Here is a 17,441-nt window from a genome sequence, read left to right on the forward strand (position 1 = left end):
CCATTCTTAATTATTTTAAAATTTACAGTCTTAACAAGGAACTTGCATTTGAATTAGCATGCTTAATATCATTTACATCTTATCTATCTATTCTTTTGCAAGAGTTATCCATGTCCATAACTTGTTTCTGACTTCTACACGTAACATTGGAAGTTCTATTCTAAAAGGTGCTTCTATTGAGAGGTCCTTGGTGCTCTCTAAACTTGGTTGTTTTCTTACAGACAACCTAGGTAACATCATCAGTGCTAGCAAGGAGGGGGGTTTCTCTCAGTTTATATTCTAGTGGCTTGCCCTGTCTGTGTTGATGAAAATGGTCTTAGAGATTCTTTGGTTGGGCTGTTAACTGTTGGCTTGCTTGGCAGTTTCTTGCCTTGGTTACGTCTTGATTGTTGGTCTGATGTTAACCTTGGAGTTAATCTATGCTCAAACCCCATCCCTTACTAATCTGATTATGTTACCTAGTTTGAGCAATGAAATATCTGCAAGAAAAGAACCAAACTCATAGAGCACCCCCTCATTTCAACCCTGTGCTGCAAATATTCCCCTTTATTGGGACTTCTACATCTGCTTCCTTAAACACAGGTTGGAAGCTCACACAACTAGAATCTTTATCTTGGAAATGTATAGAGGAGCATGTTCAGACAATACTTTAGGAAAGAAAAGTGGCAGAGATAGGAATGTTTTGATATCTCCCTAATTTTTTAAAAATAATGTTTGCTGTCTTCTTTTGATGTATAAGAACAGTGTTCTGTCTTATTTTTATTTTTCTTTAGTCTATTGTTTTTTATCTGTATGGAGATGACATAAGTTTAAGAAAATGATTATTTTATACTTACTAAGTTGAAGACCATCACAATCTCTCTGAACAACAAAATATTTATGTCCTCAACACATGCAGCTGGATTAATCAAAACCAATGTTGCCATTCTCTTAGTTATTATTCATTTTCCTCCTGACAACATTTAAAATATAAATGTTGTTTGTTGAACTGTCACGCTGTTCTGTTTTAAATATACTTTTCACATTTTCCTTAACACGTTTTACAGCTTCCCTTACTGCTCTGGGCCACCTGCTTATCTGAAAATATCTGAGCAGATTGTCATGAGTAACAAGATTGCCTTATCAGAAGGTGATGGAAGGATGATCCATACGAGGAGTTATATAATATACCATGAAAGAAATCTATTCTGATTTTCTGTCCTGTTGCATCAGATGCTTCATTTGCAGATGACTTCTCAATGTGTCTGGAAATAACATGGCTAAAAAGAGATAATGGATTGGAACCAAATTCTGCCAGATTTCAGATTCATTGAAATAATCAGATTTCACTAATTTAAGCCCCATTCATTTCAGTACTTATTCCTTTTTGTCGGTACACAACCTAATTGCTTAACTTTTGATCTGTAAAATAATAATCTCCTCCTCCCCCTCCCTCTCTCCCCTATTCCTCCTCCTCCTCCTCTTCCTCCTCCTCCTCCCTCCCTCCCTATTCCTCCTCCTCTTCCTCCTCCTCCTCCCTCCCTCCCTATTCCTCCTCCTCCTCTTCCTCCTCCTCCCTCTTGAGCATTTGCTACCACATTGTTTTAACCCTATTGGGATTACCAGTGTTTTGAGGAATCTGTTCCCTTCTTGTCTTCTTCATGCTTTGCTAGTTCCAGACAAGATTTGAAAATCATCCTGCTTGATTTCCCCCCCTCCCCCGCTCCTCTAAATATCATGCATTTCCCCTTCCTAATGTCGTAAATCAAACTGATAGGGCTGCCACACTGAAACATATTGTACTCAGGAAAGGAAACCACAATTGCCCTAAAGAACTATCTTGAAAGCAGGCAGGGAAAAAAAATTGATTTTTAAGACAGAATGGCCTCCTAGAATGAGGCAGCTGACACATAGATGGGATATAGTGCCAGGGTAAATTCCCCTCTCTGCCAGTACTGGTTGTGTTTATTGCTATAACAGAGGCTTTGTGAAGTTGTATAAAATTCTGTCTGTAATCCATTGGGGGGGACTCACTTGGAAAAGGTACTATTTGTTATCAGCCATTTGAGTAAATTTCCTCTAAGAAAAGTACAATTTCACCATGTTTAATACTTAGACCAGGGATGGCAAACCTTTTCGGCACCAAGTGGCCAAAGTGGAATGCATGCATGTGCGTGCATGTGCATGCGCTGGAGCACCGGAAACCCAAAGACCAGCTGGCCGATGCACATGCGCACGCTGGCCAGCTGGTCTTCGCACGTGCCAGACACTGCAAACCCGAAGACCAGCTGGGTGGCATGTGCATGCCTGTTTCTTGGCCATTTTCGGGGCTGTTTTCAGGCCATTTTCTGGTGCCCGCGAAGACCAGTTGGAAACCAGAAGAGCAGCTGGCGATGGCACACATGCCCACGAAGAGGGCTCTGCGTGCCAAAGGTTCGCCATCACTGACTTAGACGATTGATTCTTCATGTGTTTCAAAATCCACAATTTCTATGCATGTTTACCAATTGCTTTTAAGATATTGGAAACTGAAATATATGCTTCAGTTAAATACACAAGAACAAAACTGTTCTTTGGACAGAAAGTTAACAAAAGGAAGGGGCTTTGTTTTGAATTTAATCGCAACGGAAACTGGGTTCTCTTTGAGGGATTAGCAATCAAAAGAACTGATTGAATATTAAAAAGGCATCCCGGGTTCTTTTGGCAAACAGCTTTTTTGAGAAGTATCATGTGAGGACAACACAAGGCCTGATGAATTCAGGATTTGTCAGCAGTTTCAAAGAGAATGAGTTAGAGATTCAATTTCCTTCCAGATAAATTTCAATTAAATTATGGAAATAGGCGTTTCAGGCTAGAGTTCTTTAAGCTTGTTTGATAAGTAATAATCTGAAGGCAAGTACTCAACTTTTAAAGGAAATTTAGCAGAATTTGAGCCTTAGTAAGACGAGTATTTTAAGGATTTATATGATTTGAGTTGTAATAGTTTACCCATTTATTGGAGGGGTAAGTTGTATTAAACTCATTGAGGCTACATTAAATTAGACCTGCATATGGGTTACGCTGCCAGAGACTTTTGGTATGGTTCCGCAACATTTTCCTCTTTAATGATAACAATACTTTATAGTAAACAAAACTCTTATGTGTAATGGTAAAGTACTGGATCCCCCACACCTGTGCTCACAGGCTCTATGGGTTAATCAGCACTTTTGCAGAGAGAGGGATGGAGGGACGGAGCGGAGGGAGAGAGCGCAGTGTAGTAAGGGAGGCCTAAAATCAAGTCCATCCTCCCCCATCAGGTGATTTTTAATCACTTGTCTTTTTTGCCCCAGCCTGTTTCATTGGGGGAAAATTGAAAGAAGGAATGGCAAAATATAAATTAACAAATTTAGGGTGTTTGGCCTAGGTTGACTGATTTTCTCTTCTGGAGGAGTGCAATAAATCGGAGATCTGATTGCCAATTAATGGTTGTTCCATGTGTTTTAGCTGGTATTATTTTATTTTTCTATTTTTCTTCTTTGGTTTAATGTACATCACCAAAATCACATTGTTCAAGTTGGGTGGCCATATGAATTCTATAAACCAGAGGCCCCAAACCCCCAGTCCATGGATTGGCACAGGTCTGTGGCTTGCTAGAAACCAGGCCGTGCAAACAAATAAAGCCCCATCCGTGGTATGCAGGCAGCATGCAAAACCACGTCCCTTCTGGTCCACGAAAAAACCATTCTCCATGGAATCGGTTCCTGATGCCCAAAAGTTTGGGGCCCACTTTGTTATAAACAAAGAAACAAATATGCATTTTCTAGTACTTATAATTTTTATGTGAATGTCTCTAAAGCTTATACATATTCAAGATTCATTAGGCTTCTTCCAAGTTGGAAGCATTTTTTTGGTTATATACAGGACAGGGTAGTCATATGAAGAGGTTGACAGTCTTTGGGTGGGCAGGAATATGTTATGGAATATGAATCAGTCTTATTTCCACTCCTTCATAGAACCATCTCTTTTTAAGGGCACGGGGGTGGGTGGGTTATAGTTCCTTTTTTTCATTTCTCCTGATCTTTTTTTGGGGGGGGAGAGAATAGTTGCACGTCTCCTTTCTCCTTATTCCTGCTCTACTAACTAAATAATTCCCACAAGTTATCTTTCTGTGCTAATGGATCCCTGATAAGTACTGTGCAAAAAATTTATATCTACTTATGATTTTTGGTGAAGCAATTGGCCTCAGTTTGCTTCTGTCAAATGTGATAGTATTATATAAATTAGGCAACAATTGGTTGCTGCGCCATTCTTCCACTCCCTAATGCTTTCCTCAAACTTGCATTTGTATGCATCATTAAACAAAGCCAGTCCCCTTCTCATTCATCTCAACCCCAAGCAGACAAGACCAGCAATAGTGCTTAGTTTTTCCCACAATATCTAGTGGAACTGCAACCTCCCTAGCAAGCGAATAAAGCACAATTACTTCAAATTTCACAGAACACTGGTTTGTCATGAATTATCCTTCTGCAAAAAGCAGTGTAGGAGGCACACTGTTTGGCTTGCCAGGAGCAGGTGGGCATAGGTAGCATCATGAACCTTTGTGATGCTCCTTAGGAAGAAACCAAAGGAGACCTGCAAAAAAATGAATAGTCCATTTGCACAAACCAGATGGGTCTGCTAGGTCCGTGATGGTGAACCTATGGCATACCATAGTGGGCTCTGCGTGCCATTGCCCCAGCTCAGATCTTTGTTGGGTTTCTTTCGTGAGCTTCTGTTTCCCTGAAAACAACAAAACAGAAGCTCATGAAAGAAAAAGATCTTACCTGTTGCCGAGCTGCCGGTGTTGGGATGCCCCGCCTCCTGCCGGCCAGCTGGTCTTTGGACCTCTGCTGCGTATGCGTGATTGTGTGTGCATGTGCAAACTGCTCGCGCGCGGGTGGTTTGAGCACTCAGCGTCCAAAAGGTTTGCCATCACTGTGCTAGGTAATACTCATGGTTCCATTACATAGGGCAAGGGTCCCCAACCCCTGGTCCATGGACTGGTTGCACAAACAAACAAAACCCCATCCGTGGGATGCAGGCAGCATGTGAAACTACACCCGCTCTGATCCACAGAAAAACCTCTCTCCACAGAACTGGTCCCTGATGCTCAAAAGGTTGGGGGCTGATGACATATGAGATATCACTCATGTTTAATTGGCTCAAAGGGCCCCAAGCTATTTTTTTTATATAACATTGAGTCTTATGACAGATAATCTCCTTCATCTTCTTCTTTCAAGTTGATTAGTTTCTTTCCACAGACTAAAACAACACAAGTCAAACCTAATGGCAGCAAGAATTCTTGATACATGTTTACAATTTTGATCAATTTATTATTTTTCAGTAGTCTGTGTGCATTAAAAAAATTCCTGATTTAAGTTTAGTGCTACAAGATATAGTGTTGATTATTTAATTGTTGAGATACTGAGTAAACCAAAGCACTTTTGTCATTTGGGGACTATTGATGATTCTCTTAATCCCGATTAAGGCTAAACCACATTTAGCATAGCCTGCATTTAGTATACCCTTTATTAGGAAAAAATGCTGTCAAATACTCTCTGTGTGAAAAAATGTTGCCTCTTGTAATGTTTTCATTATTGATGCTATGTCCTTCTATTAATGCAAGATCCAAGCGATCTCTAAGCAATCCTCACACATATTTATGCTTGTGCATGCATCAACAGAGCATCGCTCCCACAGAGAGGGCCTCTTCAGGGTGCTGTCGGCCAGACAATGCCGGCTGGCGACCCCCAGGGGGAGAGCCTTCTCTGTGGTGGCACCTACCCTCTGGAACAATCTACCCCCAGAGATACAAGTGATCCCAGACCTCCGGACTTTTCGTCGGGCCCTTAAAACCTACTTTTTTCAGTTAGCCGGGCTGTCCTGATTTTATGGTTGGTTTTTAAAATTTAATGTTGATTTTAATTGAAATGTTTTAAATTATGGGCCAAACTTTATTTAATTATTTTAAATCTATTTTAACTTTTGTGTACAAATGTTTTATTTTGGCTGTTCACCGCCCTGAGTCCAAAAGGAGAAGGGCGGTATAGAAATCTGAAAAATAAAATAAAAAAAATAATAATAAAAAACAGAGGGTCTAGCCCAGTGACTTGGCTGTCTGTATATTTTCAAGTCAACAACACTGCGAAACAGTTTTGCAACTGTGTGATAGCTTGAAGAAGCATCAGAGGAATATTCTCCTGCTGTTTATATCATCCCCACAATTTCCTGCTATTTTATGATTGCAGAATCTCTACAACAGAGATAATGGAGAAGCCGAAAGCGCTCAGCTTGACTTCTGAGGTTATGAGTTACTTTTCAGGATAGTCACTTAGATCATTTATCATAATTCATATGATAAAACAAAAAGCCAGCAACTTCCTAATGTGGTTTTAATAGTGCATTTTTTCTAAGTTTACTTGCATATAAAAATTCTGGACCTAAAGAGTAAGTCTTGGTTTTTACAAACAATTTGCATTGGAATGAATCAGTCTTAATATAGATTTTTTTTAAAAAAATCAAACACTACAGATGGCTCACTTTCCTCAATACCTTCCATTTCTCTCTGTTTTATTCTCTTCTGAGTATTAATATTGCCCAGCTATTAAATGCATCTCCTGACTAGACGCCTCTAGGAAACTCAGTTAGATTCTTCCTGAATTTTGAGCTAGAGGACTACATGACTGATTTCAGCCATAAATTAAATGAAGCAGAATAATACAAAAGAATTTGTTGTTTTCTTATTATTCATGCATTAATTCCCTTGGAGATGCTTTTATAGAACCTGCACTTTTCTGTTAGCAAACATGTCTCCCTGGGAAAGGCCCTATCTCATTTGGCATAATTTCATTGAACAAAGCATGAATTGTTATGGTAGTTGGGTGAGATTCTGTACTCTGTGAATGGTTCTTTTTTTCAAGTATACTAAAAACTACATAGAAAACTCAAGTTAAATATTAATCACTTGTATTTGGATTTTCCCATGGACGATTATCTGTAATGGGGGTACATCTATCTTTGATAAAATCTTATCAAATTTATCACTGATTTTTTTTTTTTGATAATTTAAAATTTTTTTAAAAACACACAGACAAACATACAATGCATCTTTTCTGAACAGAATATTGGCCCGGTCATAAATTTATACAAATTTTTGTTCATCTTTATCCCAATTTTATATATTTGTTTTTTACCATAGTATTTATTTTTTCTAATTTTAATAAATCAATATTACCCTTCATCCTAACCTCTAATCTTGGTATAATTCAATTTTTCTTTTTCCTCCCTAAGTTTGAACCCCTAATTTAAATTGTCACAACATAATACAGTTCCCAATTATTTCCTTAAATTCCCTTATTCTGATCACAAAACCAATTAAGCATAAATCTTAACTCACTGTTTTTCACTGGATTAATCCTCCCCATCAAAATTCTCTCGAATGTCTATTCATAGGTCTCATCTGAGTCTCTACCTGGAGAAGCTTGTTCCAAGATGAGCTGTTTATAACATCAGGGGCAGTGGTGGGATTCAAATTTTTTTACTACCAGTTCTGTGGGTGTGGCTTGGTGGGCGTGACTTGGTGGGCGTGGCAGGGGAAGGTTACTGCAAAATCCCCATTTCCTCCCGATCAGCTGGGATTCGGGAGGCAGAGAATAGATGGGGGTGGGACCAGTCAGAGGTGGTATTTGCCGGTTGTCCAAACTACTAAAAATTTCCATTATTGGTTCTCCAGAACTGGTCAGAACCTGCTGAATACCACCTCTGATCAGGGGTACTATGATTTCGGTAGATGATGCTATCATTTATTATGATTATGGGCGCAGCTCATTACGCCCATGTAACACCTCTCCTACGCGAGCTGCACTGGCTCCCGGTGGTCTTCCGGGTGCGATTCAAGGTGTTAGTTATCACCTTTAAAGCGCTCCATGGCTTAGGACCTGGGTACCTACGAGACCGTCTTTTGCCACCAATAGCCTCCCACCGACCAGTTCGTTCTCACAGGGAGGGTACCGTCAGTCAAATTATGTCGACTGGCGACTCCCAGGGGGAGGGCCTTCTCTGTGAGGGCTCCAACCCTTTGGAATGAACTGCCCCCAGAGATACGGAATATCCCTGATCTTCGTGCTTTCCGCCGTGCCCTCAAGACCCTGATGTTCCAACAGGCGGGGCTAAACATATGAACATGTGAATGATTTTTTAAATGTTATCTAATTCTGGGTTTTATTTAATTGACCAAACTAAGTAATAATTTTAATTAGCAATTTTATGATGTTTGTGTGTCTATATTTTTCTTGACTGTACACCGCCTTGAGTCCTACGGGAGAAAGGCGGTATAGAAATATAATAAATAAATAAATAAGTAAGTAAGTAAGTAAATAAATAAATAAATAAATAAATAAATTTATTCTAGCATCTTGATTAGGCATTTACGAAAAGCCAGAAAAACAGTTCCTTGGACTTCTTAATCTCTTATTAATAGCACTAGAATAAGGAAAATATTCTATAAAAGGACACGGTGGTTTTGAGCACCAAGTTCTGGTCCAAAACAAAGATTTAACCTGAAAAAAACTATTGGAAAAGTTGTATCATATTTCACATTTTTCTTAGCACTGTATCGAGCAAAGCAGTGGTGGGTTGCTCCCGGTTCGGCCTGGTTCGGCCAAGCCGGTAGCAGTGACGCTATTATGTCACCGAACCGGTTCTCTTTCTTTGGGAGCTGGCCCTCCCGCCCGCCCCAGCGTTATTCTGACCTTATATTTCTTCTTTTTTCACCCAGCTGAGAGGTGCGGTAGAGCGCAAAGCGCGCGACCGAAGAGGCGATCGCGCGCAAAGCGCATGCACAAAGAGAACCGGTAGTAAAGCCGGTTAGAACCCACCCCTGGAGCAAAGTATGTAAAGTCCATTATCTCATAGTACATAGATAATAGGTCATTTCAGGAAAAATTCACATTATATTTTCTTCTTGTTATCCCAGTACAATATGTTCTATTGCTTGGTGAAATACAGTTCTTTGTAGCATTCTTTCATACAGAATGGCAGTCTTTCAAGGTAAGGAAAAGCTCCTTATCAGAAACATGCCGCTGAATTTCAGTGGCACATTTTGGGAGAATTTCAGGGGCCACAAAAATGGGTAGCTAAATGTAGATCCACCATTGTTTTATGTGGTCTTGGAAACTTGTGGTACAAAGGGTGGAATGCCAAGGGGTGGCATTCACCCTTGGTGAATTCTGTTGTTTATTTTGCCCAAGGTAGCACATAGCTCTAGGTGTTCAAGCTATAGGATGATTGATTGATTATGTGCCATCAAGCGTTGACTCTTGGCAACCACATAGATAGGTTTTGTCTATGAGTAGGATTACAGGTAGTCCTTGATTTACAACAGTTCGCTTAGTGACCGTTCAAAGTTACAACGGCACTGAAAAAAAGTGACTATGACCATTTTTCACATTTGCAACCATTGCAGCTTCCCCGTGGTCACATGATGTGCATTCAGATGCTTGACAACTGACTCGCCTTTATGATGGTTGCAGTGTCCTGGAGTGATGTGATCCCCTTTTGCAACTTGAGCAAAATCAATGAGAAAGCCAGATTCACTTAACCTGGTTACTAATTTAACAACTGCAGTGATTCACTTAAAAATGTGGCAAGAAAAATTGTAAAATTGGGCAAAACTCACTTAACAGATTTCTCACTTAACAACATAAATTTTGGGCTCAATTTTTGGGCTTAAGTTGAAGGCTACCTGTATTAACTGACTGCTGTAGTTCTTAGTGTAATCAAGGTTATATCAAGCTTTGAAGAATTCTTGAATTTCCCATAAGGTGGGTAGAGTATTCCCATGACAGAGGCTCTGTGATCAGTACTATGACTGAAGGAAAACTGCATACATGCAGGAGAACAATCAGGGAACCTCCATATAATTAATCTTGCTCTTCCGGGTCATTAAAAATAAACTTGTCCAGATAGTAAGACAATCATTTTTGGATTTTTTTTTAACTTCCAAAGAAGAATCAGCTAGTTGGATAATTTCTGTAAATGTATTCACCAAAACTCGTAGCAAATCTCTTATGGCAATTGAGCACCATAAGAAGCACTGTAAATGCTCTTCAGTTCAAATTATTAGGACATGAAAATTTCAGAAAGAGGAATCTGGTCATTAGGAAAATAGTCTATAGCGTAAAGGCGGACAATAAAGTTCTAAGCCTGATTTTTAAAAATCTTAAGGAAGAATTAATATTATGCTTTGTATAAAGAGTAGCATTTTCTTGGATGTATTAGCATTAGCATTTAGGCTTATATACTGCCCCATACCTCCTTATAGTACTCTCTGGATGGTTTATAATGTAGAAACATTTGCATATTGCCCCAAACAATCTCTTTAGTTTCCTACACAGTTAGGACTAGGACTCATGATTTCTACTCTTAACTGCTACCCCAAACTGGCTTTTACTGAATCGTACCAATCCAGAATTGTGATTTGTTTGGTTGTTTAAACACTTTAATTGTGTGGTTCGTTGAAGGTTTAAATTAATCAACTTTAGTAACTGCAACTTGAATTTGACTTCAGTAAAAGTTATTATTATAACTTGCAAGTATCTCCTGAGCCAAAGTTAATCAGAAGAAGCAAAGGCTTTTAATGTCTTCCGAAGAGACAAGTCATAGTTTATCTAGCTAACCCCCTCTCTATATATACTCTGCTAATCATTTATGCCTGCCTGTACTATTATGGGAAGATGCATTAATATAAATGTTATAATAACAAAGTGAACAACAAAATACGGTGAAATAAGATGAATCTGATAACTGGATTTTCAGTGCTGTCATGGTGGCAGCCATTTCCCCTTCTCCTCCATCTCCTCCTCCATTATATTTGCCCTAATTCATATTCATTTCATTATTTTTAAAATTTAGTAGCTTAATATTTTTGCTATTATCCTCCTTTTTTATTTCCCCTTGAAAGCTTCAGAAAACAAGATATGGAATTTATTTTGCATCAAAACATGGTATTAATAAATATCCACTAAGCTGCTTATTGAAGAGGATTTTTTTTTTTAATGGAGAGTTGACAAATCAAATTTGCTACTTTCTAAAAAATGTAAGTGATTAGTTTCTACAGTGTTTTTGTTGCGACTCCAATTTCGGTTTTACCATCCATTGAATCCAGAAGGCAGGTTTTTTTTAATCACATTCAGTTGACAATCAACTTCCATACATCAATAGTGCATTTATTGTGTGTATTCCTTTCAGCCCCGCACCCCACATCCTATCTGAATAAGCCTTGAAGAAGTGCTTACTAATTACTCTGACATACTGAGCAGACAGTATTTTAAATTAGAATAGTATCAGTAAGTCTTTTACAGATCTCGGAACATAATATTTTATTAATGCAAATATGCTATAAGCTGCTGCTTCTGAAACTTGCAGTAAGCAATAAATGTATTGATAAAAATCCTTCAGTAACCATTTTTGCATGCTGGAACTCTTCACAAGCATTAGTTGGTGATGTTGTAGAAAGTGAGCCCAGTGCAGTCTGGAAGCTGATGCATGGACCTTTTTAGCTTTTTCAACAGAAGAATTGAATAGGACAGTTATAACTTTTGGTTAGAGGGTCACTGTGATTCAGGGGTTAGGCTAGGATTGAAGTAGGCAGCTTTAAGTCCATTTTTTCCCAGAGATCAAAGGACAGTTTTTAACTAGGAAGAGCATTGGTTGTCTAGTTTGTTCAAAATTCCAAAAATGGTTCATTAAATTTGGGGTGGTCAGAAGAACGCTCATCTTTAACAAAGAACAGAAAGGATGGACATCATGATATGCTTATGTCATACCAATTCGACATAACAACACTGATCTGTGCAGGTTTGTTGAATACACATCTAACATTACTTTTTATCATTATTAGTTTTTTTTTTTTTAAGTTGGTGGTGTATTTAGTTGTGGAAAAAAAATTCTCATCATTGTTCTCCTTTCTTAGGTTGTTTTAATGGCAATCCCAACGTAGAGCTCTGAAGACCATTCTCTGTGTCTCTCTGTCTCTGTCTCTCTCTCTCTTTCTTAAATGAATTCCAATTGTTGAGATAAAATGAGAACAGACTGCAATATCTGCCAGGGTTGTTGAGAGTTGGGTAGCAATAGCAATAGCACTTAGACTTCACAGTGCTTTACAGCCCTCTCTAAGCGGTTTACAGAGTCAGCATATTGCCCCCAACAATCTGGGTCCTCATTTTACCCACCCCGGAAGGATGGAAGGCTGAGTCAACCTTGAGCCTGGTGAGATTTGAACTGCCAAATTGCAGTCAGCAGAAGTAGCCTGCGGTACTGCACTCTAACCACTGCGCCACCGTGGCTCATATAAGTACTATACAAGTTTCTTAAATCATCATTGTCATCATCAGTGAAGTTTATTTATTTAGAAGATTTATAGACTCTGGGTGGCATACATTAAATAACCCCAACAAGCAATATTGGAAATAAAAATCATACAATATCAACAAAAAAATGAAATCCATAATTGAACTCAGCAGCAAAAGACTCATCATTGATGACCATTGACCTCCATAAAATGGCTTATCTGTTTTCCCAGCCCAATGCCTGTGGAAAAGCCAAATTTTTAAAGCTTTCCTGAAGCATAACAGCGGCCAGGAGCAGATGGAGATCATTACAAAGGGTAGGGAGTACAACTAAAAAAGCTTCAGAGAAAAGGAGGGATACAAGAGGTGGGTTTCAGCAGGTTCTGATCAGTTCTGGAGAACCGGTAGCAGAAATTTTGAGTAGTTCGGAGAACCAGTAGTAAAAATTCTGACTGGCCCCACCCCCATCTATTTTCTACCTCCCAAGTCCCAGCTGATTGGGAGAAAATTGAGATTTTGCAGTAACCTTCCCCTGCAGTAGGGAGGGAATGGAGATTTTACAGTATCCTTGCCCTGCCATGCCCACCAAGCCACGCCCACCAAGCCATGCCACACCCACCAAGCCACACCCACAGAACCGGTAGTAAAATTTTTTGAAACCCACCACTGAAGGATACATATGTAATATGTAACAAATATATACATATACATATACATATACATATACATATACATATACATATACATATATATATATATACACACAGTATATATATATATATATATATATATAGATTTTAAAACATAAATAAATTGCTTTTTAAAGCAATTCAGTTACGCTCTCTTTTATTCAGGCTGTAAGCGGAGTTTATTGTATTTGAAATGAAAGCGATAGGTTCCTGACTGTGGCTTTAATATCTGCTGTCATGTCAGATTTACACCTTTTTAGGGGCTGACTATAATGCACATGTTCTTGGTGATTGACAGTTTGGCATAAGTGCACGGTTTGAAAATCACCTTTATAAATATGCAAAGTGTTAATCAGCGGGATTGTTTTAATATCTCCGCGTGGAGGGTTCTTTTCTATTATACATTAGTGTTATAGCAAGAGACAACAGAGCATGCATAAATATTGTCAGATCAAACTCAGGTTGGCATATTAGAATAAAATGGGAAGAATTGTTGAAAATAATATTTTCATTAGAAACAAACTATAGTCCTTTTCAAATGGTGTGATCTTTTGAATTTGCACCTTTTAAAAATGATTTGGGAATTATGGATTGTAGGTAACGATAATAACATTAGCATTGTTGGAAGCCAATGCAAGTCTGCTGATCAACTGCCTGTGTCAGTGGAACATTCTCATTCTCCCCCAAAGCAGCCCCACATTCTTGTTCTGGGGTATTTCCTAATTCCTTACTCATGAGCATTAAGGCAGAAGCTAATCAAGAACTGAATAGTTGTATTAAATATTGATTGAAATTTAGAAGAGTCTTTTGGAATGGGCGGCCATTGCACATCAAATCAATCAATAAAGAATGCTGCAGACGTTTTAACCATTCCAAATTACTGTCTGGCCTAAATGTTAAACTATAGTTTGCTCTTATTATTCAAATCACAAGGAGTCTAACAGCATCTTTTCCAACTAAAACAATTTTTCTTATTTCAGTTCATGAGAGCTTAGGCCTTTGCTATTGGTTTGTTAGTTGGAAAAGATAACGGATTTTTGACTAGTGTACATTTTCCCTATAATCTTACATGGACAGTACATCTCATATTCTTGGTCTTTCTCCACTACTCCTACTTCTCTAGCACTATATCAAAGGGGGAACAAAGATTGGCAGAACTTTGGAAGAAAATGGTTACAACATCTATCTTCTGGTTCATTTAAATCTGTGAATTTTGTTTCAAAAAGAAGTCTAGATTTAGTCTCGGAGAGACCTCCTGGGGACTTCACTCCAACAGATAGGTGGAGCCATGAGAATAATTTAATTTAATTATATTTTATTTGCATTTAAAATAAATTGAATGAAATCAATATTATTTTCGGTGACTTAAAATGGTGCTGGTAGCTTTGGAGGAGTACAAAGGCACAATATGAACAATGTCTGGCCCTGATTAATAATTATTATTTCATTTCTATACCATTAATTCATCATGGTTTGTAGGCATGAAATCATAACATCAGAATTTTCAAAAGCCATAGTATAAGGCTTAACAAAGCAATGATTTAAACTGATACGGTAGGGAGAATTTTCATGATAAAGTATCTTGCCTAAAACAATGTGTTTGTTTTAGATAAAAATTGATGCATCTTTTAAATGGGGGCAAAAGGATACATCTGAATTTGTGTGGCAGGAAAAAAAACCCAGAAGTTAAATAGAAGATGTTAACAAGATGCAAATGAAAGTGGAGGGTTGGGTTTGAAATGGAATTTTGCAACTTGCTGTTTGGCTTAGATGACAAGAGTTGATACTGCTGAGTAATAGAAGACTTTTAGAGTTAGAAGGATATGACCTGAGATTGCGTGCCATGGATATTTGTGATATGATAAAGTGTAGGTTAACATGGATTTTAAAAAATCATTCTGTTAGATATGCCATAGTTAGTATATGGATTAGTGCAAACTCAGACTAGATGCATTGTACTTACCTGGCTCTGCAGTATTTTCTTGGAATCTTGTGATGATGGATGGATGGATGGATGGATGGAATTTATGGATGGAAGGATGTTTTAGAATAACTTCATCAAATCTTAATAAACTGGATATCAACAAAATTATGATTAATTCTAAGTGATCACTTCACAAATGTAAGTCTTTACATACAGTATCATTTTATCTGAGGGTTTAATATCTCTGTTTTTTTCCAGTGAACTTGGAGTGAAAAAAGGAAAGAGCACATGAACATATTGTGTAACTCCAGAAATTAGTTTTTTTTTAAAAAAAAAAGTAACATGTGGTTATAAAATATTTCAATCAAAATGATGTTATCATGTATTTTCTCCCCCAGAAATATCGACAGTATATGTCTGGACTTCTGGCTCCTCCATATGGTGCTATGGAAACTGGCTCCAACAATGATAGTAAGTACACAAAAACTACAAGAAATGCAAACATAAAAATCTATTTGTGTCTTCCAGTGACTACATTTGACAATAAAGATAAAGGAAAAGGAGCCCCTGCAGATTTTACTTGGCTAATGGTATATATAATCTCTGTTAATTATGGTGAAACTGGATATATATATATATATATATATATATATATATATATATATATATATATATATATATATGTGTGTGTGTGTGTGTGTGTGTGTGTGTGTGTGTGTGTGTGTCTTCTTAAGTTTTTGCGGGTGTGTGTATGCAAAAAATTAAAATCTCGGGTGTCATGTTAAATAAGTTAAAATGTTTAAAATTCTGGTTAAAATCCCAGCTTAAAATCTTCTAAAAATCCTTACAGAACACTCTGCAAGGTCCTTTAAAACCTTAGCTAAAATCCTACCAGTACCTTAAAATTTTTTCTTTATAGCAACGTTTCGACAGGCTCACAACCCTGTCATCTTCAGGCTCTTATCTAGTTTAGAAGCTGTGGGTGTGTTGCGAGGTCGGAGCTGTCGCTTTTCTATGTTTGCTGCTGATGATGTATGCTGGTTAGCCTATAACTCTGTGTTGTGATTGGAGGACAGCAGTTTTAACTTATTTAACATGATGCGGGAAAACACCCGAGATTTTAATTTTTTGCATATATATATATATATATATATATATATATATATATATGGAGAGAGAGAGAGAGAGAGAGATAAATGGTCAGTTTAATTCATGATGAATGATCATCATTCATGCTAAAAGTTTTGGAAATCAGTGAAACCCATGTTATTCATTATTAAGAAGAGGATCATTGATCAGGGCAATCCCTACCATAAGGCAGATTGGAGTGGTTCTTTCAGGCAGCTGAAAAAAGTGCCATGAAAAAACTTAATAATTTAATTAGTAACAGTTAAAATTAATAATAATTGTTCTTGTCAGGGAGGGAGAAGAGTGTTTATAGGTTTTTGTGTATCATGTATCACCTCTCGCCTTGACTACTGCAACGCTCTCTACATGGGGCTCCCTTTGAGGAGCACCCAGAGGCTCCAACTGGTCCAGAATGCAGCAGCGCGGGTAGTGACGGGAGCAGCCTGGCGTTCCCATGTAACACCGCTCCTGCGCGAGCTGCACTGGCTCCCAGTGGTCTTCCGGGTGCGCTTCAAGGTGTTGGTTATCACCTTTAAAGCGCTCCATGGCATAGGGCCTAGCTATCTTCGAGACCACCTGCTGCCACCGACGATCTCCCATCGACCCGTGCGCTCCCACAGAGAGGGCCTCCTCGGGGTGCCATCAGCCAAACAGTGCAGGCTGGTGACCCCCAGGGGGAGGGCCTTCTCTGTGGAGGCACCTACCCTCTGGAATCAATTGCCTCCAGAGATAAGGAGAATCCACGACCTCGGTGCCTTCCGCCGTGCCCTTAAAACCTTCCTTTTCCAGCAAGCCGGGCTGGCCTAATTTTTTAAGTGTTTTTAAGTGTTTTGTTTATTGTTTTTAATTAATGGGGCCAAATTTATATATGTATATTTTAACTGTATTTTAATATTTGTACTTGATGTTTTTACTTGGCTGTTCACCGCCCTGAGTCCTCAGGGAGAAGGGCGGTATACAAATTCAAAATAAAATAAATAAAATAAAATAAATAAATGTAGAAAGAAGTTGACTAGCTGTGGATATTGAATATAACTTGAATACCAGTTATTAGGAGTAAACACTATTTACTGCTTCATTTCAGCAGTACAAAGCCTTGATATTTTCTGTGTTTATTTATTGATTTTATTTGTACTTCACTGCCATCAAAAAGACTCTCAATGATTCATATACATCAATAATATAATAAAACATTCATGGTAAAAGAATACAAAAATAATTTAAAACAATCTATAGTGAGTCTAGAGAATGGCCTTGAAGGACAGAGGGAAAATCTGTTGCTAAGGCAACGATCAGATAAATAACACTTGAGCCTGGATCAGAAAAGTGATTCACAAAAACATCTTAGCTCTTTCC

The 17,441-nt window shown here is 38.2% G+C and overlaps 1 protein-coding gene across 2 annotated transcripts in view; it reads left to right on the forward strand.

Moving 5' to 3' along the window:
- RAPGEF4 (Rap guanine nucleotide exchange factor 4) overlaps positions 1 to 17,441 on the forward strand; it is a 172,735-nt gene that overhangs the window by 74,358 nt on the left and 80,936 nt on the right. For both annotated transcript variants that reach the window (XM_034427509.3, XM_034427517.3), the window contains one exon: positions 15,356 to 15,428. In XM_034427509.3, coding sequence (XP_034283400.2) covers positions 15,356 to 15,428 — 73 coding nt within the window. The remainder of the gene's footprint in view (positions 1 to 15,355; positions 15,429 to 17,441) is intronic.

Source organism: Pantherophis guttatus, chromosome 1 (assembly GCF_059756535.1).
Source record: "Pantherophis guttatus breed Tessera chromosome 1, ASM5975653v1, whole genome shotgun sequence".
NCBI classification, from domain to species: domain Eukaryota; kingdom Metazoa; phylum Chordata; class Lepidosauria; order Squamata; family Colubridae; genus Pantherophis; species Pantherophis guttatus.